This window comes from Clupea harengus, chromosome 8, assembly GCF_900700415.2.
Source record: "Clupea harengus chromosome 8, Ch_v2.0.2, whole genome shotgun sequence".
In the NCBI taxonomy this organism is placed as follows: Eukaryota; Metazoa; Chordata; class Actinopteri; order Clupeiformes; family Clupeidae; genus Clupea; species Clupea harengus.
In genome coordinates this window covers 21,294,151-21,321,571 of record NC_045159.1, presented here as the reverse complement: position 1 = coordinate 21,321,571, position 27,421 = coordinate 21,294,151, and the positions used below count along the sequence as shown (strand labels likewise).

Below are 27,421 nucleotides of genomic sequence, written 5' to 3'. Positions count from 1 at the left end.
TGAGGAAAATAATTCGGTACGGAATATCAGGCTACATGACAGTGACTATTTTAGCCTGCGGTTGTGGGCCAAAGGCCAAAGACAATGACATTTCACAAACATATCTGCAAAAGACACAGACAGTAGAGGAAGTATAAATATTTGGCGAAATAACAATGAAGAATGTGATAAATAAAAAACGGATTAACTCCTAACCATAACATGCCAACGCCGGTGTCACAAGAGTTGTCTCAGTAATCACACACGCTCCGTATATGCGTCATTATTCATCAATTCATCAATTTCTCAACAGAACAGTACAAATCAACTGCACCCTGGGAACTTGGACTACGGATCCTATTAACTAACCACTCAACATTCTTCATCAAGGTAATTCATCTTTTTGACAAATTCAACCTTAGTGCTTCGCCAAAGCAGGTTCCTCAAACATCGCCCTCTAGTATTCATTTGTTGGTGAAACATTATTTATACAGCAGCTGGATAAATTCATACTGCTCAACAACTAGGAAATAGTTTCACCCCTGAACCTCCCCCATGTAAGATAGTGGTCCGCTCCCTCTAGCGGAAGTGCGTGCACTCAAGCGCACCCTGGATTTCGTAGGGGGAAAGCGAGAGAAAGTTGATTCCACCTGGAGCAACTTGACGTGACTTGTTAACATTCGGAGGGAACCAAATTCGACCACAAAATGAGGCGGAAAGAGAAGAGATTGTTGCAGTTTGCTGGTTTACTTATTGCAGCCCTTCTTTTCTTACCGAACGTGGGTTTGTGGTCCTTATATCGAGACCGAATGTTTGAAAACTCGCCCGAATTAGTGGAAGGACCGGGCGGCATCTCTAAAATGCAGGTAGGTTTACTGTCTTCCGCGTTGTGTGAATTTGTTGTGGAGAATTGGGAGAGAAGTGTTTGTACGATGTTGCATTTATATTCTTTCCTGACTTGCTGTTGATGTCTTGGTGCTAGGCATCTGTCCTCGAATCCTAGTGCGTTTTACCAAGGCAGCCTTATAGCAAAGCTATGCTTTAGTGATGAATAAACTGGCAAAAGGTGATGTTCAGTAGGCTGACTGTCTTGTCAGTCTGTTGCCTAGTGTAGCTGTAAGTGTCTTCTCCAAGACATTGACAATTCTCTGAATGTTCAGGAAGTCATAAACGCTGTCAAATCATATCTGGCCAACTCGATATGGCCTTATCGTTCGATATTGTAACAGTTGTCCGTTTGCCCGATGTTTGTTTTTGCCCTAGCATGTAACCGGCTAGACTTTCTAAATGATGGCACTGAAAATCTAGTTACGATTTCAAAATTAACTAGTAATGCTTGTTCCGGGTTAGGGAAGCTCTTTCAGTCGCATGATGCACTGATGGTGTGTAACGTTAGCCTACTTCATTCCTGTGAAGTTTTCATCTTCACATTTTATTTCACTTCATTTTGTAGGCCTAATATCTTATTGCATGTATTATAATCGTTAACACACATGATGTCCCACGCAATGAGTGAGACACGATCCCATTCCTTCTTCATATATTAGGCTACTTCGGGAGCATCTGTAGATCTCTGGCTTGTTGATATTGTTACCTTTGGGATTGTATTTTTTGCATCCCCATAAGAGCTAATTTTCCGAGGCGTCTGCTGTCCGTCAAATAAAACATTAGAAAGTCTGACATCTTAAACTAGCTGACTTTGATTTAGTTTTATCAGAAGTTATCGGAATGATTTACAAGAATCCCTAAGCAGGATGTGAACCCAGTGGTTGGCTGCTGCAGCAGGGCTAGTGAAGCAGGCATGAAAGACTATTTGTTCACACTCACACTTAGTTGGTTTTCCTCTGCCTGATTGCCAGACAGGGCGAGTATACAATGTGCCTTAAGCTAGCACTGTTTAGTGTGTGTGAGAGAGAGTGTGTGTGTGTGTGTGTGTGTGTGGAAGACAGGGACCTCTGTGTGTATGCGAATGTGTGAGCTTCTCTGTATGCCTCTGAGCAGGCACGTTCCACTCCAGAGAAACGAGTGTCCAAATGAGACAGGTGCAGTGCCTGTATATCTCAATGCAAATGCGCTCTCTCTCACACACACACACACACACACACACACACACCTCTCTCTCGCACACACTCTCTCTCTCGCACACGCGCGGTCACTGTGTCCTTCCACACTATGTAATCCGAATAGACGTTTTTAAAAATGCATCCCCATCTCTTATCCTGAGGCCATAGCGAGTTGTATGACACAAATATTATCTGTCATTGTGAAACAGCCTCTGATTCCTCTAAACACATTAGCCTAACCACTGCATTGCCTCACGTGGGAATTCATTCATTAATGGAGGCCCTGGATGCCTGCTTTATCCAAAACAGAAGTGAAAATTAGATAATGGCCGGGATTATTTATCACAGTGCTGTTTTCACATTTGTCATGTTCTCTCAGTCGTCATGTTCTCTCAGTCCATTACTTCCCATTTATTGAACCACACCTGTCTCTCACACACAATCACACACACATACATACACGCACACAAACAAACTCCTTTTTCTCTCATTAGCCTAATTAATGGTGACAAAGCATTGTTCCCTCCACCATGCACACTTAGCCTCTATCAGGCTGTTAACTGACTAAACCACGGCACCATAGTCTGACCTTTTTGATCTTTTCAAGTTGAGCTGTTCAGTAACGTCTTTAAAGTGTTACGATTCAATATCTTCTTTCGGTTAATTGTGAATATTGTAATTTTAGGTTGTTGTTATGCCATTGCAGTGTCAACGTGTGACATCCCAAAGTCAGTCGTAGAAGTCTGCCCCCTTTCCCAGTGTAGAAAACCTTTCCTCATCCTTGTCTGTTCTTCCCCTCTTGCCTGCACCACTATGTATAAACCAGAGACTAAACCAGCAAACTAAAATTTTTAGAAGATGTGTCTGTAAATCATTTGTCGTAAACTTTGTTTCAAATGATTTGCATTTTTCTAAAAGGCTACATTTGAATGCTGGATATGATCTGGTCATGATTTTGAGCCTTTGCCTTGTTGTTTTTGTGATGACCAAAAATGCAATGAGTCAGAATGATTATTTTACAGTGCAGAGATTTCTGATCAGTATGATCGCACTTCAGGAATGTAAACCCCCAAACAAGTGAGAGAGTAAAAATCTTGTGTATCTGTTCTAAATTAGCGCCATTTTAGCGTTTGCATGCTTCAGTATTAAGAATAAACACATGAACGCCATTGAACAGTCATCATTCATCTGACAGGTGTAGCCATCTGGTAACAGAACAGGTTGATATGAATCGTATTCACTTGGGCATGTAGCTTCGGTCTAATCCTGTTGTGCTTCAAGTTAATGCCACAATTTAGAGTTGACAGCTGCCTCCGCAGAATGAAGCATGATATGAAATATTGATGACGTCAGAATGATTTCAAATCTGAAGACGTCCTTCCCTCGTTGACAGTTTGTATTTTTCTCGTTTCTCTTTGAACTCCGTGCCTACTGGTTTTCAGTAAATTAAGTATTTCAATTACACTCCAATACTTTGGGATATCTGGTGATCAAAATGTCAAATTGGTCTTACACTTGTAAAAGGTGTAATTTTGGTTATAGAAAGGATCTGTTGTTAAATTATGGGTTCTACGTTACTTGCTTACACCATTTATACATTTAAAAAAAAAAAAAAAACGGTACTGTAAGCAGAGCTCATACTTTACTATGCCATTCCACACACCTATCTATGTCATGCAGTCTCACTAGCCTCTTTCTGAAGGGAATTGCGCTGAAGTTTCGTTAGTTCTCCAGAACAAAAACGTGGACGAGTGTACATATTCAGACCCCTAATGCAGATGAAGTGCCAAGGTGAGTGAATAACCCAACGCCAGCTCTGTTCAGGCAACCCAACAGCTGGGGGCTGCAGACCTCTGCAGTGGGGATAGATGGAAGGATTAGAGATTACACAGACTCTAAAATAGATCATTTTCTAACCTCCGCACCATCAAGCTGTCAGACGGCCTTAATCTCACGCACTAAGATTAATGCATAGCGCACTGTGCGTATTGATCCATGGTGGCCAAACACTCTCACTCTCATGCATGAAATCTCTCTCTTTTTATCTCTCTCTTTCCTTCTCTCCCTCTCTCGCTCTCTTCCTCTGTCTCTCTCTCACACACACAACACCATCAAAATGTCTCAATGACTCAGGGGAGTAAAGGATGTACTCAGATGACTCAAGGTAGATGGACCAGTGTGTGCTTTCCTGCTCGTGTGGACTGCTCGTGTGAAGCCATTGTAGCAGCACTTATGACTGGATAGAGCAGTGGTTTGTAGATGAACAAAATACTAGATACTAAATGAACAAACAATACAACAGACACCGTGCCCTTCAGTCTAGAGTCCTGTGTGATGATGAGAGAGGGATTTGTTTGCCATAGGCCTCTAAAGTGACCTACATCTCTGCAGTGTAATTGGGGATGAAGGACGTGTACTGTATGAAGTGGGGAATGAGGCTTGGGAACGTGACATGACGCCATATGGTCATCTGGGAGATTCATCACGTTGTTTGGTATGGCTGTGCTGCTAGCTGACAAGCTGCCACATGTGGCCTGTTGCTTGTGATGAAGCTGTTCGTCAGGAGTTGATCTCAAATCATATTTGGTGTAACAAAATTCTCGGAAGAACTTTTCTAGGACAGATTTCGAACAGGATGAATATAATATTGTCCCCTTATGGTGTTTCGCAAGCAACAGCTAGGGAGAATGCAATAAACGATAACAGATTTGACTTACAACATAGCTACGCCTCTTTTTCTTGACCTACAGTGCCCTCCACAATTATTGGCACCCCTAGTGAATATGAGCAAAACAGGCTATAAAAAAATCTGTCTTTGCTGTTTATCCTCTTGGTCTTTCACTCAAAATATTCACACAAATCTTACCTTTTCATTGAAGTAAAACTATTGAAAGAAAAAAAAACTGTTGACATTAAATAAATATTTTTCCCCAAAACATGTGTGCCACAATTATTGGCACCCCTTAATTTAATGTTTTGTGCAGCCTCCCTTTGCCAAGATAATAGCTCTGAGTCTTCTCCTATAATGTGTGATGAGGTTGGTGAACACATGGCACGGGATCTGAGACCATTCCTACATACAGTATCTCTCCAGATCCTTCAGATTCTTAGGTCAACGCTTGTATACTCGGCTTCAGCTCTTCCGACAGATTTTCTATGGGGTTTAGGTCGGGGGACTGTGATGGCCATGGCAAAACCTTTATTCCGTGGTCGGTGAACAATTTTTGTGTTGATTTTGAGGTGTGCTTCGGATCATTGTCCTGCTGGAAGGTCCAACCACGGCCCATTTTAAGCTTCCTAGAGGGGGCTGTTAGGTTTTCATTTAATATCTGCTGGTATTTGATGGAGTCCATGATACCATGTCTCCTAACAAGATGTCGAGGGCCTTTGGAAGAAAAACAGCCCCACAACATCAAAGATCCGCCACCATACTTCACATTGGGTATGGGGGTCTCTTCTGTATGGCTATCTTTCTGTCTACGCCAAACCCACCTTTGATGTTTGTTGCCAAAAAGCTTTATTTTGGTCTCATCTGACCATATAACTCGGTCCCATTGAAAGTCTGACTTACATTTGGCAAACTGTAGGCGCTTTAGTTTGTTGTTGATTGACAGCAGAGGCTTTTTTCTGGCAACCCTCCAAAACAATTTGTGGTGATGGAGGTGGCGTCTGATGGTAGTTCTGGAGACTTTCTGAACCCAAGACTCAATTTACCTCTGCAATTCTCCAGCTGTGATCCTTGGAGATTCTTTTGCCAGTCGAACCATCCTCCTCACGGTGCGTGGGGTCAATTTACAGATAGGTCCTCTTCCAGGCTGATTCTTAACATCTCCTGTCGCTTTAAACTACTTAATTATTTCCATGATAGTGGAAATGGGTATTTTCAACTCTTTAGAGATTTACTTGTGTCCATTTCTTGATTTGTGCAGCTCCACAACTTTCCGTCGCACATTGTCCACTGTGTTCTTGGGTCTTTCCCATAGTGATGAATGACTAATGGAATTTGGCCTGTGTCACCTCATATTTGTTCGCCAGTGGAACAGGAAGTCATGGTTGACCTCTTAAGAGTTCCTTATCAAACAGGTGAACTTAAAAATGTAAAACATGACTGGAAATATACTTCAGTTAGATTTTAATTATAAGATTTTTCTAGGGGTGCCAATAATTGTGGCACACATGTTTTGGGGAAAAATATGTATTTAATGTCAACAGTTTTTTTTTCTTTCAATAATTTTGCTTCAATGAAAAGGTAAGATTTTTGTGAATATTTTGAGTGAAAGACCAAGAGGATAAACAGCAAAGACATATTTTTTTATAGCCTGTTTTGCTCATATTCACTAGGGGTGCCAATAATTGTGGAGGGCACTGTACCATCCACTCTCCCTTCAAGTGCCCTCCACAATTATTGGCACCCTTAGTGAATGTGACCAAAACAGGCTATGAAAAAATATGTCTTTGCTGTTTATCCTCTCGGTCTTTCACTCAAAATATTCACAAAAATCTTACCTTTTCATTGAAGTAAAATTATTAAAAGAATTTTTTTTTTTTGACATTAAATAAAATATTTTTCTCCAAAACATGGGTGCAACAATTATTGGCACCCCTAGAAAATCTTATAATTAAAATCTAACTGAAGTATATTACCAGTCATGTTTTAAATTTTTAAGTTCACCTGTTTGATTAGGAACTCTTTAGTGGTCAACCATGACTATAAATATGAGGTGACACAGGCCAAATACCCTTAGTCATTCATCAAGATGGGAAAGACAAAAGAACACAGTGTCGAAGTGCGACAAAAAGTTGTTGAGCTGCAGAAATCCGGAAAAGGATATAAGAAAATATCTTAACAGTTGAAAATACCCATTTCCACAATCAGGGCAATAGTTAAGAAGTTCAAAGCGACAGGAGATGTAAGGAATCAGCCTGGAAGAGGACCTATCTGTAAATTGACCCCCCGCACCGTGAGGAGGATGGTTCGACTGGCAAAAGAATTTCCAAGGATCACAGCTGGAGAATTGCAGAGGTAAATTGAGTCCTGGGGTCAGAAAGTCTCCAGAACTACCATCAGACGCCACCTCCATCACCACAAGTTGTTTCGGAGGCTTGCCAGAAAAAAGCCTCTGCTGTCAATCAACAACAAACTAAAGCGCCTACAGTTTGCCAAATGTAAGTCAGACTTTCAATGGGACCGAGTTATATGGTCAGATGAGACCAAAATAAAGCTTTTTGGCAACAAACATCAAAGGTGGGTTTGGCGTAGACAGAAAGATAGCCATACAGAAAAGCACCTCATACCCACTGTGAAGTATGGTGGCGGATCTTTGATGTTGTGGGGCTGTTTTTCTTCCAAAGGCCCTGGACATCTTGTTAGGATACATGGTATCATGGACTCCATCAAATACCAGCAGATATTAAATGAAAACCTAACAGCCCCCTCTAGGAAGCTTAAAATGGGCCGTGGTTGGACCTTCCAGCAGGACAATGATCCAAAGCACACCTCAAAATCAACACAAAAATTGTTCACCGACCGCAGAATAAAGGTTTTGCCATGGCCATCACAGTCCCCCGACCTAAACCCCATAGAAAATCTGTGTGAAGAGCTGAAGCCGCGTATACAAGCGTTGACCTAAGAATCTGAAGGATCTGGAGAGATACTGTATGTAGGAATGGTCTCAGATCCCGTGCCATGTGTTTACCAACCTCATCACGCATTATAGGAGAAGACTCAGAGCTGTTATCTTGGCAAAGAGAGGCTGCTCAAAACATTAAATGAAGGGGTGCCAATAATTGTGGCACACCTGTTTTGGAGAATAATATTTATTTAATGTTAACATTTTTTTTTTTTTTCAATAATTTTACTTCAATGAAAAGGTAGGATTTTTTTTGAATATTTTGAGTGAAAGACCAAGAGGATAAACAGCAAAGACATATTTTTTCATAGCCTGTTTTGGTCACATTCACTAAGGGTGCCAATAATTGTGGAGGGCACTGTAGATGTGTTTTTACAGGGTGACACCTGAAAACTTGTTGTTTGATATATGGATGAAATCAGTGTTTGATTACTTTGGTCTTGTGTTATAGTCTTAGTGTCATCTTAAGATCTGTCATAGCGTACAGACAGTTAGAGTTGACTCTCGTGTATGGGCCTTTTGAAGTGTCCGAAGTGCTCTAAACGCCGCAAGGCAACAATTTTATTCTCAAAGTACTTGGATGATGTTTTCAGTTTTAGTATTTTTATCACGTGTATTTGAATCATCTTGTTTGGTAATTTATGTATCTATGCAACTTCATTTATTTACTTCGGTTTTTTAAGTTATTTTATAGATTTCACATTTTTGCCTTAAAATAGCCACAGGTGCTGATATGGCATTGAACAAAAGGGTACTTGCTGACATGGGCCTTTTGAGAGAAGTTATCAGTCAGCAACAGGCCAATTTACAGCAGGAAACTGATATGGAGGAGGTCAACACAGAGATAGCTGATGGACTTTGTATTTTGGCAGATAAAGTGCGTGTCAGTGATGCTGTGAAGCTTTGGTGAGGATTGTGGAGATTAGGGAAGCAATTTGCTGCATATTGTCCACTAATGATGTCGGCGTAAACAACACGCCATGGGTAAATTTGGAAAGTGCCCAGTTTAACATCCAACAGCATCTTGTAGTGCAAGGGCTTAACGAGTGCCCACAATTGGCAGCACGGTTCAGCAAGAGAGCAAGCAAGCAAGTCTTCTAGAGCGTGTGAGACAGACTGAGTGCACTTCACATGGCACAGCTGTGTGCTGCTAGGTCTGGGACTCCTCTGAGGAAAATGCATCACAATGGTTTACGCTAGAGTACCTCTACGTTGGTGATCACAAGCTAAATGGAACAGAATACTACTTTTCTAGCTTCCACCAGATTTATATAAAATAAGGCAGCAGATTTATGAAATAAGATACCAGTGTATGCCCCACAACAATCATTTTTGGTGTTTCGCTGCCACAAAAGTTGTCACCCACACGTTCTGCCTGGTTGTTTGTGCTAGGCTGCATCTTCTAGGGTGCTCACACAATTAAGGAAGTGCTGGCTCCTTTTGGCACCCTCCCCAACGCATGGTCTAGAGGCAGGAGACAGGAGGGGACTAGGGGGCAGGAGGCAGGGAGCGCCCAGAGGCCATCACAGCTTTAAATGTGGGAAACGTGATTAACCATCCAGTGCAGCAGGTCTTTGTGATGGCAGGATGACATTATGGTCCTTCCTGTGGGATTTACGTCCATGCACTTCAGAAAACTGTCTGCAGCCATGTCAGAAACTAAGCGATTCGCTTTACATGGACTATAGACTACCTCTTCTACTGTCAAAATTCACACGAGCTAAACCTTTTCTTAATACATATTGAGAAAGGGTTTAGTGTCACATGAACAGAGGTTCAATATATTTAGTCTTAATGTATAAAATTAAGGAGGTTTTGAGAAGAAAGGCAAATGGGGGGGAAAAAAGTAGATATTAAAACCATATCAAGTAGAGGCAGCAGTCACTTGAGGCCCCGCCATTCTGGTTGGAGTTCAAAACGTTCGTAAGTGTTGTTGAAAAAAATGCAGTATATTGAAATGTATTCCTTATCCTGCCAAGTGCTTGCATATTTATAAACTTACATGTTGGCTGCAAACGAGCAGACATTACCAACTGAAAAGTACTCTTTTTCCTCAACTACAAAATTCACACTGATCTAACTTGTGTCTGGTGATGAGAACTTTTGACACAGTAGTCCACTCAGGAGATTGATGTTTGGCACAGTACTGTTGAGCTACTGCTCACTCTCTATTCTTGTGAAGGATTATGGGCAATGTTATGGTAAATATTGCATCAACATTTTTGCAGTCATGTAGGCTTTACATATACTTTGGAATTAACATGAATGAATGACTGACTGAACAATGGAACATTTTCTGTTCATGAGTCTCTGCACGCAGGTGAACAGAAAACTGTATTTGCCTTTTTGTGAGAATTAAGCTACTGGACGTATCAGCACACCTCTGATTCCCGTTTCTGTGTGTTTTGTGGGTGTTTGTGTGTGTGTGTGTGTGTGTTTTGCGGGTGTGTGTGTGTGTTGGCACTACTTTGACAGGACTGGCTTTCTGTAAATATTTGTGTTTGATTGTGTGTGTTTGTCCCTGGCAGCAGAAGGCATTGAGAGCGGACGGCCCGCGGAGGATCGACTGGCACGACAGCGAGGCCATCAGAAGAGATGCAGCACGCACAGGTGTGGAGCCGGCCCCCGCCGCTCTCTGTTTAGAACCTCTTTGGTTTAACTGATAAATACTGTTCATTTGACTAAGCCTAGTTCTAATCGTTAGAATAGTTTCCCAGAGTGAAATGCAATAATTTGATTAAGGCTACTTCTAATCGTTAGAATGTTTTCCCAGAGTGAAATGCAATAATTTGACTAAACGTAGTTCTAATCATGAGAATGTTTTCCCAGAGTGAAATGCAATAATTTCACTGAGCCTAGTTCTAATTGTTAGAATGTTTACCCGGAGTGGAATGCAATTAAGTTACCTTAGCTCTAATCTTTAGAAACCTTTGTTTGTAACAATCTGTTTTTAAAGGCAGTAAAGATAACTTCAGTTATTATTTGTTGAACACTCTTCTTTTAGAAAATGCAATGAGCAGCATTTAGAGCAGCATTATGCAAGGTAACTACTTAAAAGGGATCCCCTTCACATAACCTTCACAAACATCAGCAACAACCTTCACATGACCATATACCATCAAGATGATCTCAATAGTAGTTACCCATTAAAACATTATTGCATGGTGTTGCTTTAAAGCATTTAGAGGGAGCAGCATCAGCGAGAATCATGGGGTTGGCACATCTGTGGCAGTGGAAGCAGCAGTTTTGGGTAAAGAAAAGGAGATTGACGTGTTTGCTGATGAGCTCAGAGTCTGGTCCTGTGTGCACAGCTGTGTGCAGCTTGGTCTTCTTCCCCATGTCCAGTTGGCCCATCTCCTCAGTTTGCCATTCTGAGGCACAATGCAGTCCCACGGTCTCACCGATCAGGACACTAACACAAAGTTGTTTTGTTTGTCAGAGTGGTGTCCAGGCATCTTTTTCTCCCAGCTGGTCTGCTTGCGTTTGTTTAAAAGCATGTAGTCCCGCCCTCCGAGCCTAGTGGAGAATGCAAACCAAGTTGAAACATCTGTAGTTCTGAGAATAGCAACCACAACTCTGCACTTGTGGTTGTAGGAATGGCTCCATGAATGTGGCCAATTCATGCAACATCGTGATTGTGGCATAGGCAGCAAAGCTGTGGCGTCCAGTGAATAAAACAGGATGTGTATTGAAAACAACTGTCTTGATGTTTAATTTACACAGATAAAGAATCTGAAGCTGTTGGTGGATTTTCCTTCTTTATTGCATTCCATTTGTATTTATTAAGGTATTTTCTTTGTTTGATGTTGTTTTTGGTTGTATTTGTTGTATTTGTTGAATATGCTTAGCTGCATGGCACTAATTGGCATTTTTGGAGTACCTCATCGTGACCTGTAAAATCAAATTGGTCTGTCATTACACTATATAGGTCATGCAGCCATGTTTATTTGTATTTCCTCAAGTTGAACTGACTATTCTCTCTGTGTCTGTCTGTCTGTCTGTCTGTCTGTCTGTCTGTCTGTCTGTCTGTCTGTAGGTAATGGAGAACAGGGTAAACCGTTTCCCCTGACCGACGCGGATCGAGTGGATCTGGCGTACCGGGAGAATGGCTTTAATATTTATGTCAGTGACAGAATATCACTCAACAGATCGGTGCCGGACATCAGACATCCAAAGTGAGTCTAACGTCATCCCATGTCACCTACATTCATTCCACTGGATAGGCCTTTCATCTAACTAAATAATACTAATAATAGTAATTAGTATATAGTATAGTAGTAGTATATACTATACTAAATAGTATAACAGTATAGATCTGCTTCATGGTAAATATGTGTGTTTGTGTTTCAGCTGTAAGAATAAGCTGTATGCTGATAAGCTGCCCAACACCAGTGTCGTGATTCCCTTCCATAATGAGGGGTGGTCATCGCTGCTCAGGACTGTCCACAGCATCCTCAACCGGTCCCCTCCTCAGCTCATCGCAGAGATCGTTCTGGTGGACGACTTCAGCGATAAAGGTTTGCATTCACACACACACACACACACACACACACACACACATATACATACATACATACATACATACAGACTTACCCCTAGCACAACTGAATATACACTAAGCAACCATGTGTATATTCATCAACTAGATAGTTGCTTTCTGCACGTCCCCTACACACACACACATACATACACACACACACAGTGAGCCACATCTTTAACTGTTATTTTTAGAACGTTAATATGTTAAATGACATTAAGATGTTAAATACGGGAATGTACGCTAATATGTTAAATATGCTATCTGGTAATGGTTTACCAGTGTACATTCTTTATGGGACTGGGCAGATCAAGAACAGGCAAATGTTTATGAATTTATGTGAAAGATTTGCAGCACAATACTCAGGAAAAACCATCTGGGAATACCGGTAACAGCTCAATGAATTTGTCAGCAGAGGAACCGGACATGACTTGGGCAGATTATAAAACACTAATGTTGGACGGTGGCATTCAGTGGGTAAGAATGTTAAACATGCAAGTGGGAAGTAAAGGATTAGGGCAGCGTAGTCCATGGGTGTGGGAAATGATTGCTTTCACATTAATCAAATGGTTGAATCAGAAACAGTTGCACAGGGAGTGGGTCATGGATTACTGGTGTACAAAATGGAGTAAGGCGTAGGAGTGTGTTATCTTGGTTCACTCCTCAGGGCGTTTTAGATTAGGTTTTCAGCTGACATAGCGAAGGATGTAAGAACGGGACAACCACATGGTGGCGCTACAGTAAAAGATGCAGTGGTGGGTCTAATGGCCCAAACAGCTTTACACCGGCTGGTATAACTCCTATGTAAGCTGCAGTGCATACATTCTTATTGTATCACTAAAACAAGTAATGTGTGTGTTTGAGTCCTTCTTAATGTAACCACTGTTGTCACTGGACTCCAACACACACCCTTAGACATACGAGTCGGGTGTGCTAGCAAGTAGGCTAAAACCCATGTGTGCCCAAGTGTTGGGCACGAGCACATCTCTTAAGAGCGAGGGGTTGGGTGAGGTCTGCTCCTGGCACAACTCTGTCCGTCACACTAACATCCTGAAACTGCTCCACACCAGTGTAGGGTCTGTTTCTACTGAATATGATCTGTGGAGGGCAGTCACCCCACCTGGCCTCAACCCTGGGTCTATGGGGTACCAAACATGCACCCTGACCGCAATGCCAAAGTGCCAGGCTCAACCATAGTGACTGTACTCCATCCCGGTTCTGCCTCGGGTCGGGGCAGGGTTGGTTCTAGAGTGCACTGTTCCCTGGGCACCGATGAACTCCTCTGTTCCCCTCTGCAGAACACCTGAAGTCTTCTCTGGAGGACTACATGTCCCGGCTGCCAAAGGTCCGTATCCTGCGCACCAAGAAGAGGGAAGGGCTGATCAGGACGCGCCTGCTTGGGGCAGCCGCCGCCAAGGGCGAAGTCATCACATTCCTGGACTCGCACTGCGAGGCCAACGTCAACTGGCTGCCTCCACTGCTGGGTATGTGGTCCTTATCCCAGTGCCTGTTTTTTCCAGTGGCACATCTCGGATGTAAACTTGTGACACCGTATTTGAATGTATAGCTTATAAAACTACTTTTACTACTCAGCAAAAATGACTCCAATAGTCTAAATAAATAACTGTTGATTAGTGAACATATTGGTTTATTTGTCCTTGATGGTAATTTGTCTCTGACTCCCTATGCTGACAGACCGTATTGCCCACAATCGGAAGGCAATCGTGTGCCCAATGATCGATGTGATCGACCACGACAACTTTGGCTATGAGACCCAGGCAGGGGACGCCATGCGGGGGGCCTTTGACTGGGAGATGTACTACAAGCGCATCCCTATTCCGGCACAGCTGCAGAAGAACGACCCCAGTGAACCTTTTGAGTGAGTCCTGCCCCTAGTGTCAATAGTCCCTTTAGGCAGTGATCATTGATCAGGCGGTAGTCAGTCGTTAAATCATCGTCCTAGTCTGTTCACCAGTAGGCAATGACTAACATTCATTATTATCATTGATCCACGAGGGATGGTAGATTGACAAGGGTATGATGGGTTTTGTCCAATTCTTTTTTTTTTATTCAAGTTCAACTTGGTTCTACTTTTGGCTGAAACGCAACATGCATCAATGTGATTTTGTATATCCTAGTAATATTTCAGGCTTTTTATTTTTGCATTTTGACCTATTGTGTTCTAAACCGCTGATGGGACATCTGAAATTACAACACAGCCATCACGCTGCAGACATTAATCATCACTTGGCAACCAGACAGATCTCAGTCTGGGCGTTGTGTGATGTTCTGTCACTTCATCATTCCCAGTGTGATTTCTGCGTTACGTCTTCTTTCATAACCTGAACCTGAACCTGAGCCTCACCTAGCCACGACCCCAAAGCTCTTGCTTTGACTTCTTTTTCAGCTCTGAATCAGGCGTGATTGTAGGCATGTGTGTGTTGTTTGCCCTCTCCAGTCAAGCATAAACAAACAAACAAACAAAAAGAAGGAAAAAAAGAAAGGAAGAAACGCCGGCAGGTGTGGGCAAGTTATGCAACAGAGAAATCAGGGACAATACCTTGTTGCCACTGTAAACAAAACATGGTAACTTATCGTCTGAGTCACCTGTCATCAGGGCATGTGGGATTCATGGCCACGTCCCTCTCTGTCAGCACAGGTGAGTCAGATTGTGTGCAGGGCTGACTGGTCTGTCTGTGAGGAGGTGAACAGGCTCGGGCGTTCGCTAGGCTGACTGGTCTGTCTGTGCAGAGGCGAATAGGCTCAGTCGCTCAAAGTGACAGACAAGGGGGATTATCTGCTCACTGTTTTTGAATTGGCCATGACAGTCCAAGATCACCGGAGTATGTTTCAGTAGACATACACCGGATGAGCATGAGTATTTTTCTCATCATTTATTTTTAACCGTGGTGACACTGCTGTTAAATCACTCAGCCCCTCCAGTTTTTCGTGATTCAGTGATTTGAGATTTCAATGCAAAAGCAGCAACTGACCCAATTTTTTCAGACACTGCATATTTTCTTATTTACAGCATAAATTGCGCATACAATTGCAGAAAATAAGCCTTAGTGTTAAATTCCAACTTATTTCTGGTTCTATAAGGCTTTGCAGTCTGTCTCCAGCACTGCCACTGCTTAATGTCCCACTCGTTTGGTGTCAATCATGTGACGGATTGACGACCGTGGTGAAGTTAGTCTGGTATTAGACATTCGCTTGACGTTAACGGCATAGCTGAATCTATAACCGTTATGTAATTTAAGTTAAATTCATGTCATTCTTCTTTGTATTCAGTTGTTAAATGGTAGGCCTAAATAGCGTTCGAGCATGATATGAAACTCTTGCTCGGAGGTGGCATTTCAAAATAAAAGCCGTTCCTAAATTCATGCATTGGCCTATTGAAGGGTAATTTGAGTGAGTAGAGTATTGGCAGTACTCAATAAGTGGGGTTTAAAGAAAAAGAAAAATCTATAATTTTCTTCGCAAGAAATCACATTTAATGGAAATCATGGAGGGTCTGATTACTGCGTGTATGTGTGTTTGTGTATGTATGTATGCGTGCTTGTGTGTGTGTGTGTGTGCGCTTGCGTGTGTGTGTGTAATAATGTGTGATTTGTGTCTTGCAGGTCCCCTGTAATGGCTGGTGGTCTGTTCGCAGTGGACAGGAAGTGGTTCTGGGAGCTGGGAGGATATGACACAGGACTGGAAATCTGGGGAGGGGAGCAGTACGAGATCTCATTTAAGGTAACACACACACACACACACACACACACACACACAGAGACACACACACAGAGACACACACACACAGAGACACACACACACACAGAGACAGAGACAGAGACAGAGACAGAGACAGAGACAGAGACAGAGACAGAGACAGAGACAGAGACAGAGACAGAGACAGAGACAGAGACAGAGACAGAGACAGAGACAGAGACAGAGACAGTATTCCCAGAAGCAGGATTGTGTTATTATGCCGGTAAGTGCATAAAGTCAAATCTGATTGCAAATCTTTTGACCTGTCTTTTTCAGTTGATTGTATGTTGAGCATTGAGCTCTCTCCTCCCTTTACCTCTCTGTCTCTCCCTCCCTCTCCCCCTCTTTCTTGCTCTCTCTGTCTCTCCCCCTCTCCCTTTCTCTCTCCCTCCTTCTCCCCTTCTTTCTTTCTCTCTGTCTCCCCCTCTCCCTCCCTGTAGGTGTGGATGTGTGGGGGTCGGATGGAGGACGTCCCCTGCTCCAGGGTTGGACACATCTACAGGAAGTATGTGCCTTACAAGGTTCCTGGAGGCGTCAGCCTAGCTAAGGTGAGTGCACCCTCATTGCTGTGTGTGCGTGTGCGTGTGCGTGTGCGTGTGCGTGTGCGTGTGTGCGCGTGTATGACGGAGAGAAAATAGTAGCTGTGACTTAGCCTGGCATAGCCTTTACTATTTAATGGCTGAGTGCTCTCCTCCATGCCCACTCGTATCTCTCTCCTCCATGCCCACTCGTATCTCTCTCCCCCATGCCCACTCGTATCTCTCTCCTCCATGCCCACTCGTATCTCTCTCTCTCCTCCATGCCCACTCGTATCTCTCTCCTCCATGCCCACTCGTATCTCTCTCTCTCCTCCATGCCCACTCGTATCTCTCTCCTCCATGCCCACTCGTATCTCTCTCTCTCCTCCATGCCCACTCGTATCTCTCTCCTCCATGCCCACTCGTATCTCTCTCCCCCTCTCCTCCATGCCCACTCGTATCTCTCTCCCCCATGCCCACTCGTATCTCTCTCTCTCCTCCATGCCCACTCGTATCTCTCTCCTCCATGCCCACTCGTATCTCTCTCCCCCTCTCCTCCATGCCCACTCGTATCTCTCTCCCCCATGCCCACTCGTATCTCTCTCTCTCCTCCATGCCCACTCGTATCTCTCTCCTCCATGCCCACTCGTATCTCTCTCCCCCTCTCCTCCATGCCCACTCGTATCTCTCTCTCTCCTCCATGCCCACTCGTATCTCTCTCCTCCATGCCCACTCGTATCTCTCTCTCTCCCCCATGCCCACTCGTATCTCTCTCCCCCATGCCCACTCGTATCTCTCTCCTCCATGCCCACTCGTATCTCTCTTCTCCATGCCCACTCGTATCTCTCTTCTCCATGCCCACTCGTATCTCTCTTCTCCATGCCCACTCGTATCTCTCTTCTCCATGCCCACTCGTATCTCTCTTCTCCATGCCCACTCGTATCTCTCTTCTCCATGCCCACTCGTATCTCTCTTCTCCATGCCCACTCGTATCTCTCTCCTCCATGCCCACTCGTATCTCTCTCTCTCCTCCATGCCCACTCGTATCTCTCTCTCTCCCCCATGCCCACTCGTATCTCTCTCTCTCCTCCATGCCCACTCGTATCTCTCTCTCTCCTCCATGCCCACTCGTATCTCTCTCTCTCCTCCATGCCCACTCGTATCTCTCTCCCCCATGCCCACTCGTATCTCTCTCCTCCATGCCCACTCGTATCTCTCTCCTCCATGCCCACTCGTATCTCTCTCCCCCTCTCCCCCATGCCCACTCGTATCTCTCTCCTCCATGCCCACTCGTATCTCTCTCCTCCATGCCCACTCGTATCTCTCTCCTCCATGCCCACTCGTATCTCTCTCCTCCATGCCCACTCGTATCTCTCTCCCCATGCCCACTCGTATCTCCCCCTCTCCTCCATGCCCACTCGTATCTCTCGCTCTCCTCCATGCCCACTCGTATCTCTCTCCCCCTCTCCTCCATGCCCACTCGTATCTCTCTCCCCCATGCCCACTCGTATCTCTCTCCTCCATGCCCACTCGTATCTCTCTCCCCCATGCCCACTCGTATCTCTCTCCCCCATGCCCACTCGTATCTCTCTCTCTCCTCCATGCCCACCTCGTATCTCTCTCTCTCCTCCATGCCCACTCGTATCTCTCTCCCCATGCCCACTCGTATCTCTCGCTCTCCTCCATGCCCCACTCGTATCTCTCTCCCCCATGCCCACTCGTATCTCTCGCTCTCCTCCATGCCCACTCGTATCTCTCTCCCCCATGCCCACTCGTATCTCTCGCTCTCCTCCATGCCCACTCGTATCTCTCTCCCCCATGCCCACTCGTATCTCTCTCCTCCATGCCCACTCGTATCTCTCTCTCTCCTCCATGCCCACTCGTATCTTCTCTCTCTCCTCCATGCCCACTCGTATCTCTCTCCCCCATCGCCCACTCGTATCTCTCTCCCCCCTCTCCTCCATGCCCACTCGTATCTCTCTCCTCCATGCCCACTCGTATCTCTCTCCTCCATGCCCACTCGTATCTCTCTCCTCCATGCCCACTCGTATCTCTCTCCCCCATGCCCACTCGTATCTCTCTCCTCCATGCCCACTCGTATCTCTCTCCTCCATGCCCACTCGTATCTCTCTCCTCCATGCCCACTCGTATCTCTCTCTCTCCCCATGCCCACTCGTATCTCTCTCCTCCATGCCCACTCGTATCTCTCTCTCTCCTCCATGCCCACTCGTATTCTCTCTCCCCCATGCCCACTCGTATCTCTCTCCTCCCATGCCCACTCGTATCTCTCTCTCTCCTCCATGCCCACTCGTGATTCTCTCTCCCCCATGCCACTCGTATCTCTCTCCCCCCATGCCCACTCGTATCTCTCTCCTCCCATGCCCACGTCGTATTCTCTCTCTCCTCCATGCCCACTCGTATCTCTCTCTCTCCTCCATGCCCACTCGTATCTCTCTCACTCCATGCCCCACATCGTATCTCTTCCCTCCATGCCCACTCGTACTCTCTCTCTCCCCCATGCCCACTCGTATCTCTCTCCTCCATGCCCACTCGTATCTCTCTCTCCCCCATGCCCACTCGTATCTCTCTCCTCCATGCCCACTCGTATCTCTCTCTCTCCTCCATGCCCACTCGTATCTCTCTCCCCATGCCCACTCGTATCTCTCTCCTCCATGCCCACTCGTATCTCTCTCCTCCATGCCCACTCGTATCTCTCTCCTCCATGCCCACTCGTATCTCTCTCCCTCCATGCCCACTCGTATCTCTCTCTCTCCCCCATGCCCACTCGTATCTCTCTCCTCCATGCCCACTCGTATCTCTCTCTCTCCCCCATGCCCACTCGTATCTCTCTCCTCCATGCCCACTCGTATCTCTCTCTCTCCTCCATGCCCACTCGTATCTCTCTCCCCCATGCCCACTCGTATCTCTCTCCCCCATGCCCACTCGTATCTCTCTCCTCCATGCCCACTCGTATCTCTCTCTCTCCTCCATGCCCACTCGTATCTCTCTCTCTCCCCCATGCCCACTCGTATCTCTCTCCCCCATGCCCACTCGTATCTCTCGCTCTCCTCCATGCCCACTCGTATCTCTCTCCCCCATGCCCACTCGTATCTCTCGCTCTCCTCCATGCCCACTCGTATCTCTCTCCCATGCCCACTCGTATCTCTCTCTCTCCCCCATGCCCACTCGTATCTCTCTCCTCCATGCCCACTCGTATCTCTTCCTCCATGCCCACATCGTATCTCTCTCCTCCATGCCCACTCGTATCTCTCTCCTCCATGCCCACTCGTATCTCTCTCTCTCCTCCATGCCCACTCGTATCTCTCTCTCTCCTCCATGCCCACTCATATCTCTCTCTCTCCTCCATGCCCACTCATATCTCTCTCCCCCATGCCCACTCGTATCTCTCTCCCCCTCTCCCCCATGCCCACTCGTATCTCTCGCTCTCCTCCATGCCCACTCGTATCTCTCTCCCCCATGCCCACTCGTATCTCTCTCCTCCATGCCCACTCGTTCTCTCTCCCCATGCCCACTCGTATCTCTCTCCTCCATGCCCACTCGTATCTCTCTCCCCCTCTCCCCATGCCCACTCGTATCTCTCTCCCCATGCCCACTCGTATCTCTCTCTCTCCTCCATGCCCACTCGTATCTCTCTCTCTCCTCCATGCCCACTCGTATCTCTCTCCCCCTCTCCCCCATGCCCACTCGTATCTCTCGCTCTCCTCCATGCCCACTTCGTATCTCTCTCCCCCTCTCCCCCATGCCCACTCGTATCTCTCTCCCCCATGCCCACTCGTATCTCTCTCCCCCATGCCCACTCGTATCTCTCTCCCCATGCCCACTCGTATCTCTCTCTCTCTCCTCCATGCCCACTCGTATCTCTCTCTCTCCTCCATGCCCACTCGTATCTCTCTCCCCCTCTCCCCATGCCCACTCGTATCTCTCGCTCTCCTCCATGCCCTCGTATCTCTCTCCTCCATGCCCACCTCGTATCTCTCTCCCCCATGCCCACTCGTATCTCTCGCTCTCCTCCATGCCCACTCGTATCTCTCTCTCTCCCCCATGCCACTCGTATCTCTCTCCCCCATGCCCACTCGTATCTCTCTCCTCCATGCCCACTCATATCTCTCTCCCCCTCTCCTCCATGCCCACTCGTATCTCTCTCTCTCCCCCATGCCCACTCGTATCTCTCTCCTCCATGCCCACTCGTATCTCTCTCTCTCCTCCATGCCCACTCGTATCTCTCTCTCTCCCCCATGCCCTCGTATCTCTCTCCTCCCCATGCCCACTCGTATCTCTCTCCCCATGCCCACTCGTATCTCTCTCCTCATGCCCACTCGTATCTCTCTCTCTCCTCCATGCCCACTCGTATCTCTCTCTCTCCCCCATGCCCACTCGTATCTCTCTCCTCCATGCCCACTCGTATCTCTCTCCTCCATGCCCACTCGTATCTCTCTCCCTCCTCTCTGTACTGGCTTCATTCTGCTTCAGGTCCGGTCCCTGTGATAAACACTGCACGGTTGCATTGCCAAAGTATAGATGACACAGTCTAGAATGTCATGGAAAACAAAGAATTCAGGGATTGTTAGAAGCGTAACAGTCTGTGCGTGTGCGTGTGTGTGCGTGAATGTCTTCCTCATGGTAGAATCTGAAGCGTGTGGCTGAGGTGTGGATGGACGAGTATGCTGAGTTCATCTACCAGCGGCGTCCGGAGTACCGGCACCTGTCGGCGGGAGACACCAGCAGCCAGAAGGACCTGCGCGCCCGGTTGCAGTGCAAGAACTTCAAGTGGTTCATGACGGAGGTGGCCTGGGACCTGCCCCGCCATTACCCCCCAGTAGAGCCCCCCGCGGCGGCCTGGGGACAGGTACGCCCAGCCACAACACTTTATTTATTTATTTATTTATTTATTTATTATTATTTATAATATTATATATTACTTAATTATTAGATACTAATTACTGTCTCAGGGATAACAAGACTTTGCAATGTGGGTGATTTAATGTCTCTTGTTCAGCTTTAACTCAGCAACACAGTAGTAGTATGACAGTAAGACCGTAATGCCTCAACATTGTATATTCTGTGTGTGCAGATGAAGAATGTAGACTCTGGGTTGTGTATGGAGACAAAGCACTTTGCCTCTGGGTCTCCTGTGCACCTGGAGGTGTGTCTACAAGGCCATGGAGACACTGGCTGGACCCACGGACAGGTGAGGAGAATACACGCTAAATATTAATGTATTTATATTTCACATTTACTATCTGTCTCACCATCCTTTATTCTATTCATTATATATAAACCCAACTCGGTCCATAAATGTGTTCAAATCTGTCTGCTGTCACTGAAAACCTGACTGAAAATGATCACACGGTCCAAAATAATGCTGGTATTTTATTGATCACGGTCCTGTATGGTTCATCACCCCAGAGGGCTATTCCTGGGTTGTGTCTGGTGGTGACTCAGATAGGACTTCATCAGGAGTGTAAAGATTGGTGTCTGTGTGTCTGTGTGTCTGGGCGCTTGGGATGGTATGATCATCTTGTTCACACTCTGGTCCTCCACCAGGGGGCTCTCTAGCGTCTGAAGTGAGGTTGTACTATCAGATGGAAATGTGTGGCCATAGCAAACTGTGTCAGTTAGTAGCACAACAAAATAAATGTCTTCTTTTTCTAAGAAAATGTGTCATAGCTTGAGGGGGTTTTGGAGATGTAGTTCTTTTTCATGTGGGGGTTCCCGGAGAGTCCTGGTCCCTGTGCTCACGCCAGAGTACCTGTGCTCACGCCAGAGTACCTGTGCTCACGCCAGAGTACCTGTGGCCCCTGTGCTCACGCCAGAGTACCTGTGCTCATGCCAGAGTACCTGTGCTCATGCCAGAGTACCTGTGGTCCCTGTGCTCATGCCAGAGTCCCTGTGCTCACGCCAGAGTACCTGTGGTCCCTGTGCTCATGCCAGAGTACCTGTGGTCCCTGTGCTTCATGCCAGAGTACTGTGTCCTGTGCTCATGCCAGTCTGTGCTCATGCCAGAGTACCTGTGGTCCCTGTGCTCATGCCAGAGTACCCTGTGGTCCCTGTGCTCATGCCAGAGTACCTGTGGTCCCTGTGCTCATGCCAGAGTACCTGTGGTTCCTTTGCTCATGCCAGAGTCCCTGTGTCGCACTGCAGGTGTTCACGTTTGGCTGGAGGGAGGACATCCGGGTGGGCGACCCGCTGCACACCAAGAAGGTCTGCTTCGATGCCATCTCCCACAACAGCCCCGTCACGCTCTACGACTGCCACGGCATGAAGGGCAATCAGCTGTGGCGCTACAGGAAGGTACTTCATCTTTACATTCATTATACTAATGTTTATGTAGTATTATATATTACTTCCGTAAGCACACTGTAATTAAGATAATGGGACAAATGTACATTTAAAAAATGTACATGATGTACTTGGGGGTCTAGTTAATTTAAGGGATTGGGTTGTGGTTAGAAACATGTTATAACATCTTACTTCTATGACAAGTACACAGTCTTATATATTACTTTCGTAAGCACACTGTAAGAAAGATACTTAACAGAAAATGGGGCCAATGTACATTTCTTCATTGAGCAGAGGGATTTTGAAGTGGCATGCAGTGAGGTGAGAGGGCGTTTCAATGTGCATAGTGTAGGCTTGGCCCCCAGCAGAGGGGGTGATGTGGAGAGAGCTTAAGGTACTAAATGATTCAGGGCTGGCAGAATTTGTAAATCCCTGGTAGCCCTACAGGGAGGCATTCTTCAAATTTTGGTTGTCCGAAATGAATTGGACTTGCCCAACTAGTACCTTTCCGATTAACACGCACACTTCCTAGTAGTGATAAACAACTTGTTCATCCGGTGGTCAGAGTTTTTCCTCTAAACAGCAAGTCAAAAGAGCAGAAAAGCCGAATAAAGACGGGAATTTTATTTCACTTAGGGGATGTTGAAGCAATATGACACTGCTGTGACCATGGCGATATCTTTCACCAACCCCATGAACACCAGTGTCATATTGCTTTTGTACGACAGTCTTATTACTACCGACTAAGAAAGTTTGAAGCTCTGCCTATGGTTAGAAAACTGTGGGTTTTTTTTTTTCATTTCTTTCGATTTTGTTAATTTATTTCCCCCCAAAGGGGGAAGGTATTGTTGTTGTTGTTTTTTTTTTTTTTTTTTTTCAATCACAACTCAAGTGTCTCTGCTTCCTCCTTGCAGGATAAGAGTGTGTACCACCCGATCAGTAACAGCTGCGTGGACAGCAGCGCGGCGGAGAAGCGTGTGTACATGAACACGTGCGACTCCGGCTCTGCCAGCCAGCAGTGGCACTTTGAGAAGACCAACTCCACCGTGCTCCAGCGCTTCAACTTAAACCAGCACTGACCCACTTGTACTACAGAGCAGCACTGAGCGTGTGTTGAACACGCAGAGGCTGGGGAGTGTTGGGCAGGGGATGTTAAGCTGAGACTACTGAAAGTAGACGGCCCCTGAAGAGAACAGGGCTGAAGGGACTCCGAGCGACCTATGGGGTTATTCCGTCTCTCCATGGTTGGCGGTGGCATTTTCTACTTGGGTTTGTTCCGTGCGTGACCCCCCACCGATTGATCTCTGGGCTTCACCTCCACAAATGTGTCCCTCAAAAGCGTGGTCCTGCATTTCCTTCCTTGCTATGAAGAACAGGCCACCCTTTTTTCATGGTGTCTTCCATGGCCTCAAGATCACTCTTCCATGGCCTCAAGATCACTCTTGATTTTCCAGTTGTGTGTGTGCTGCATTGTCCACCCATGAGTGTCATGTGTCGTCATAGTGTGTCAGTATGTATGGACCACACCGAAAGTGGACATTACATACGTACTCTGTCCATATGTGTTTTTCTTTTTCTTGTCATTCACCTTTTTTATGTGTCCCTTGCAGGGCGGTAGCTAGAGTCAACATGTTTACACATAAGTGTAAGGCCATATTGGTGTGTTGGCATCGTTGAACCTCACTAAAGGCCGTCCACACTTCCAACAATACAATAAAAATACTGAAAATACTAAAGTTTAAAAAAAAGAATGGCAATGTCCACACCACTCATAACATAACAATGTCCACACCACACACTATAACAGTAACGATATGATGAACGATATCGTTGAGCATCACTTTCACACTGTTGTGTGAATGATAAAAACACTGACAGCCAATCAGAATCCATCAAATTTAAAGGCATCACATTTAAACTTTATATTTCTTATTTTCATTATCGCTGGACGCTCATGTCGTTGTAGTTACAGTTGTCGTTATAGTACAGTTATCACTGGCAGTTGAACAGGCCTCCGAGGTATTTGTTTGTTTTGCCTTTTCTCCTATTGCTCTCCTTCCTGCCTTCCTTCTTTTTTTTTTTCTCTGTGACTGAGCCACAGAGATGGGGCAAAGAGCCGTCTGGAAAAATTAGGGGGCGGCGGCGGCATCATATCTCCGTCAGGTCTTGAGTCTTCATCTCTGTGCACCATTGAAACTGTGCTGCCCCAAGCGTCAGCGAGTGCTCGTGTCCACCCGTGTCTGTGTCCGTGTGTTATGGAGGGTATGTCCACCCATGTCTGTGTCCATGTGTTATGGAGGGTATGTCCACCCTGTCTGTGTCCATGTGTTATGGAGGGTTTCAAAAGGATAAGTTCTCCCGTTATCCCATTACTGTAAATGTAAAAGTTAGTGAACGTGTAGTGAAAACAGTGTGTGTGTTTTAAATGACTGATGAAGCGGAATGAAGTCACAGTGCCTTACAGCTTAAAAACGGCTTCAGCTTGTGTGTTTCTTGTGCAGCACACAAGATATTTGTATGATATGGAGGCTGTGTGTGTGTGTGTCTGTGTGTATCTGTCTTTTGAGTCTGAGTTATGAGTCTGTGTTGGTAAGAAACACTGGTTGCATCTCTTCATAGAAACCAAATTGGTCAGATTGTGGAGCAACCTTAAAGGTCTTGCAAATAAATTATGAGATCTGTGTCAAATTGATGCAAATCCTCAATCTTATATTTGAAGTGTGTCCCAAGCACATGGAGATGCCCCCAGCAGTGTACCTTCAAACATTTGAAGCGACTTGTAGAGGACTCATTAAACTATGTCACAACCGACTTCAAGTACAGACGATGGGAACTGGCATCTGTTTATTTGAGTAAAAATAGAGAAAAGTGGTGCTGCCATACGGCCTGTCGGTACGTATGCACAGAAGTAACCGCTCAGTGTTTTCATTGTTTACATTATAAACATAAAAAAACGGGCTATACATTTTTTGCTGTGGATCTGCTCTGGAAAAGAAAACTTTTATAGCTTTAGATTAAATGTAAATAATAATAATACAATACATTTAAGAATTTCTTGTGCTTTAAATCATGAATAGTGAAATCATTCAATGAAATCATGACTTTTTTTTCTGGCTTCCCATAAAATTGAAAGTTGTGTCAGTACACTGCTGTACAATCTGTTAAAGCAGTAGTGTGGTAACCTTGCCCCTGAATGCCCACTTCCCCGCCTACAGTCACGTGCTTATGCTTCATGTTTTCATAGATTTCATATAGATTTAGTATTAAAGTCACACTATGCAACAATTTGACACTTTCTGAGGTATGGTTTTATAGGCAACTAGTTTTGGTACCATCCTCAAATTCATTTTGATAGCATATGGTCATGTGAAGGACAGATAAACACCTGTGTCTTCTCACTAGCCATCCAAGATATGCACTATGGAGGTACAGTATGTGTTTCCTGGCTGAAACACCTTGCAAAAATGGAAGAAAAGCTTTCACAGCATGACATTGCCAGCTATACTGCCAAAAGACACCAGTTAGTGTGTTGGCAAGCTTCTATCAGTGTCAACTGGGCTGTTGGTGGTGTTTGCAAGCTTTTTGCATGCCTTTCAGGTAGTTCGCTTGATAGTTTTGGAACATAACTCCTTATTGCTGCTTTAAAGCAAAAAACAACACAAAATTACTTTTTGGAAGCCCCTTATCTATGTTATACCTCGACTTTAGACAGAGAGAATGAACACTACTTTTGTGGGGGGGGGGTTTGTTTGTTTGCTTGTTTTTCTGTCTTCAATGATTCTACACCACAGTATCTCAATTTGTTTTATGTTGTTTATTTTATAGCATCATGTAAACATGAACAGTATAATTAACGTTGTGGGACCCAAGACTTAACATCCATAGAGCAAGCACAAAAACAATAACGTCAACGTCAAGAATGAGATCGTTAATGGCATACGGGTTCATGTAATGGCATCTTACTAACAACTGTTTGTGTTTCACAACAGACCCCCAAAGTTTTGGAATGCACAAGAAATTCTTGATTGGATTTTGTTGTATTAATATCTCTTTGTATTCTAATGCATTTGAATGTTTTCTAAACAATTGAATACTTTATAAATACCTTTTAAATATAGCACACCTGGTTGGCTATTACATTTCACACATGAGATGAGACTGCAGAGATGGGAACAGAATGCTACCAGCTTGGAAAGATCTACAGATCCTTTTACAACTTTTTTTTTTTTTTACAATTTTTAAACCTCAATTGTTTGAGTATAGCAGAATAGGAATGTGATGTGTGGATTCATACTATGGGATCTGAAGGCATTTTTTTATTTCTATTTCTACAGAAACTGAACAAACATTAGCAAGAGATGTGTTGTTATTATTGACACTTGATGTAGATGTTTTTCACCATTTCACTGCATTGTGCCAAGTTTAGTTATGTTATGCATTTTCATTCTTGTCTTTATTTTATCAAAGCCTGATGGTCTTATGACCTCATCACTATCTTCATGTTGGTTTTGTACTGGTCATAACAATAAGTAGTACAAAGGGCTTTTTATTCAATATAAAACATGTGCTGGGTATTTACAGGAGGAGGGCAGTATTGTATCCTGTATTATAAATACTGTGTTGAAGCAGCTTCAGAGT

The 27,421-nt window shown here is 45.0% G+C and overlaps 1 protein-coding gene across 2 annotated transcripts; it reads left to right on the top strand.

Annotated features, from left to right (window-relative positions):
- The first annotated feature begins 512 nt into the window (after nt 1-512).
- LOC105890508 (polypeptide N-acetylgalactosaminyltransferase 10) lies at nt 513-26,125 on the top strand. Of its 2 annotated transcripts, none has more exons than XM_031572313.2 (12): nt 513-845; nt 10,204-10,282; nt 11,709-11,847; nt 12,023-12,189; nt 13,508-13,693; nt 13,905-14,088; nt 15,833-15,950; nt 16,406-16,513; nt 21,129-21,350; nt 21,576-21,692; nt 22,646-22,795; nt 23,698-26,125. In XM_031572313.2, exons 1-12 carry the CDS (start codon nt 687-689, stop codon nt 23,860-23,862), a joined length of 1,794 nt encoding a protein of 597 aa, XP_031428173.1. In that variant the 5' UTR covers nt 513-686; the 3' UTR covers nt 23,863-26,125. The 2 variants fall into 2 exon arrangements, with proteins under 2 accessions (XP_031428173.1, XP_031428172.1); XM_031572312.2 differs by having other exon boundaries at nt 516-845; nt 10,201-10,282.
- Nucleotides 26,126-27,421: the final 1,296 nt, after the last annotated feature.

Excerpts from the sequence above, each read along its gene's own strand:
- LOC105890508 (XM_031572312.2), top strand. The coding sequence starts at position 687 with ATGAGGCGGAAAGAGAAGAGATTGTTGCAGTTTGCTGGTTTACTTATT. Across the intron at positions 846-10,200 it reads GCGGCATCTCTAAAATGCAG|CAGAAGGCATTGAGAGCGGA; the intron begins GTAGGTTTACTG and ends TGTCCCTGGCAG. Across the intron at positions 21,351-21,575 it reads CCGCGGCGGCCTGGGGACAG|ATGAAGAATGTAGACTCTGG; the intron begins GTACGCCCAGCC and ends CTGTGTGTGCAG.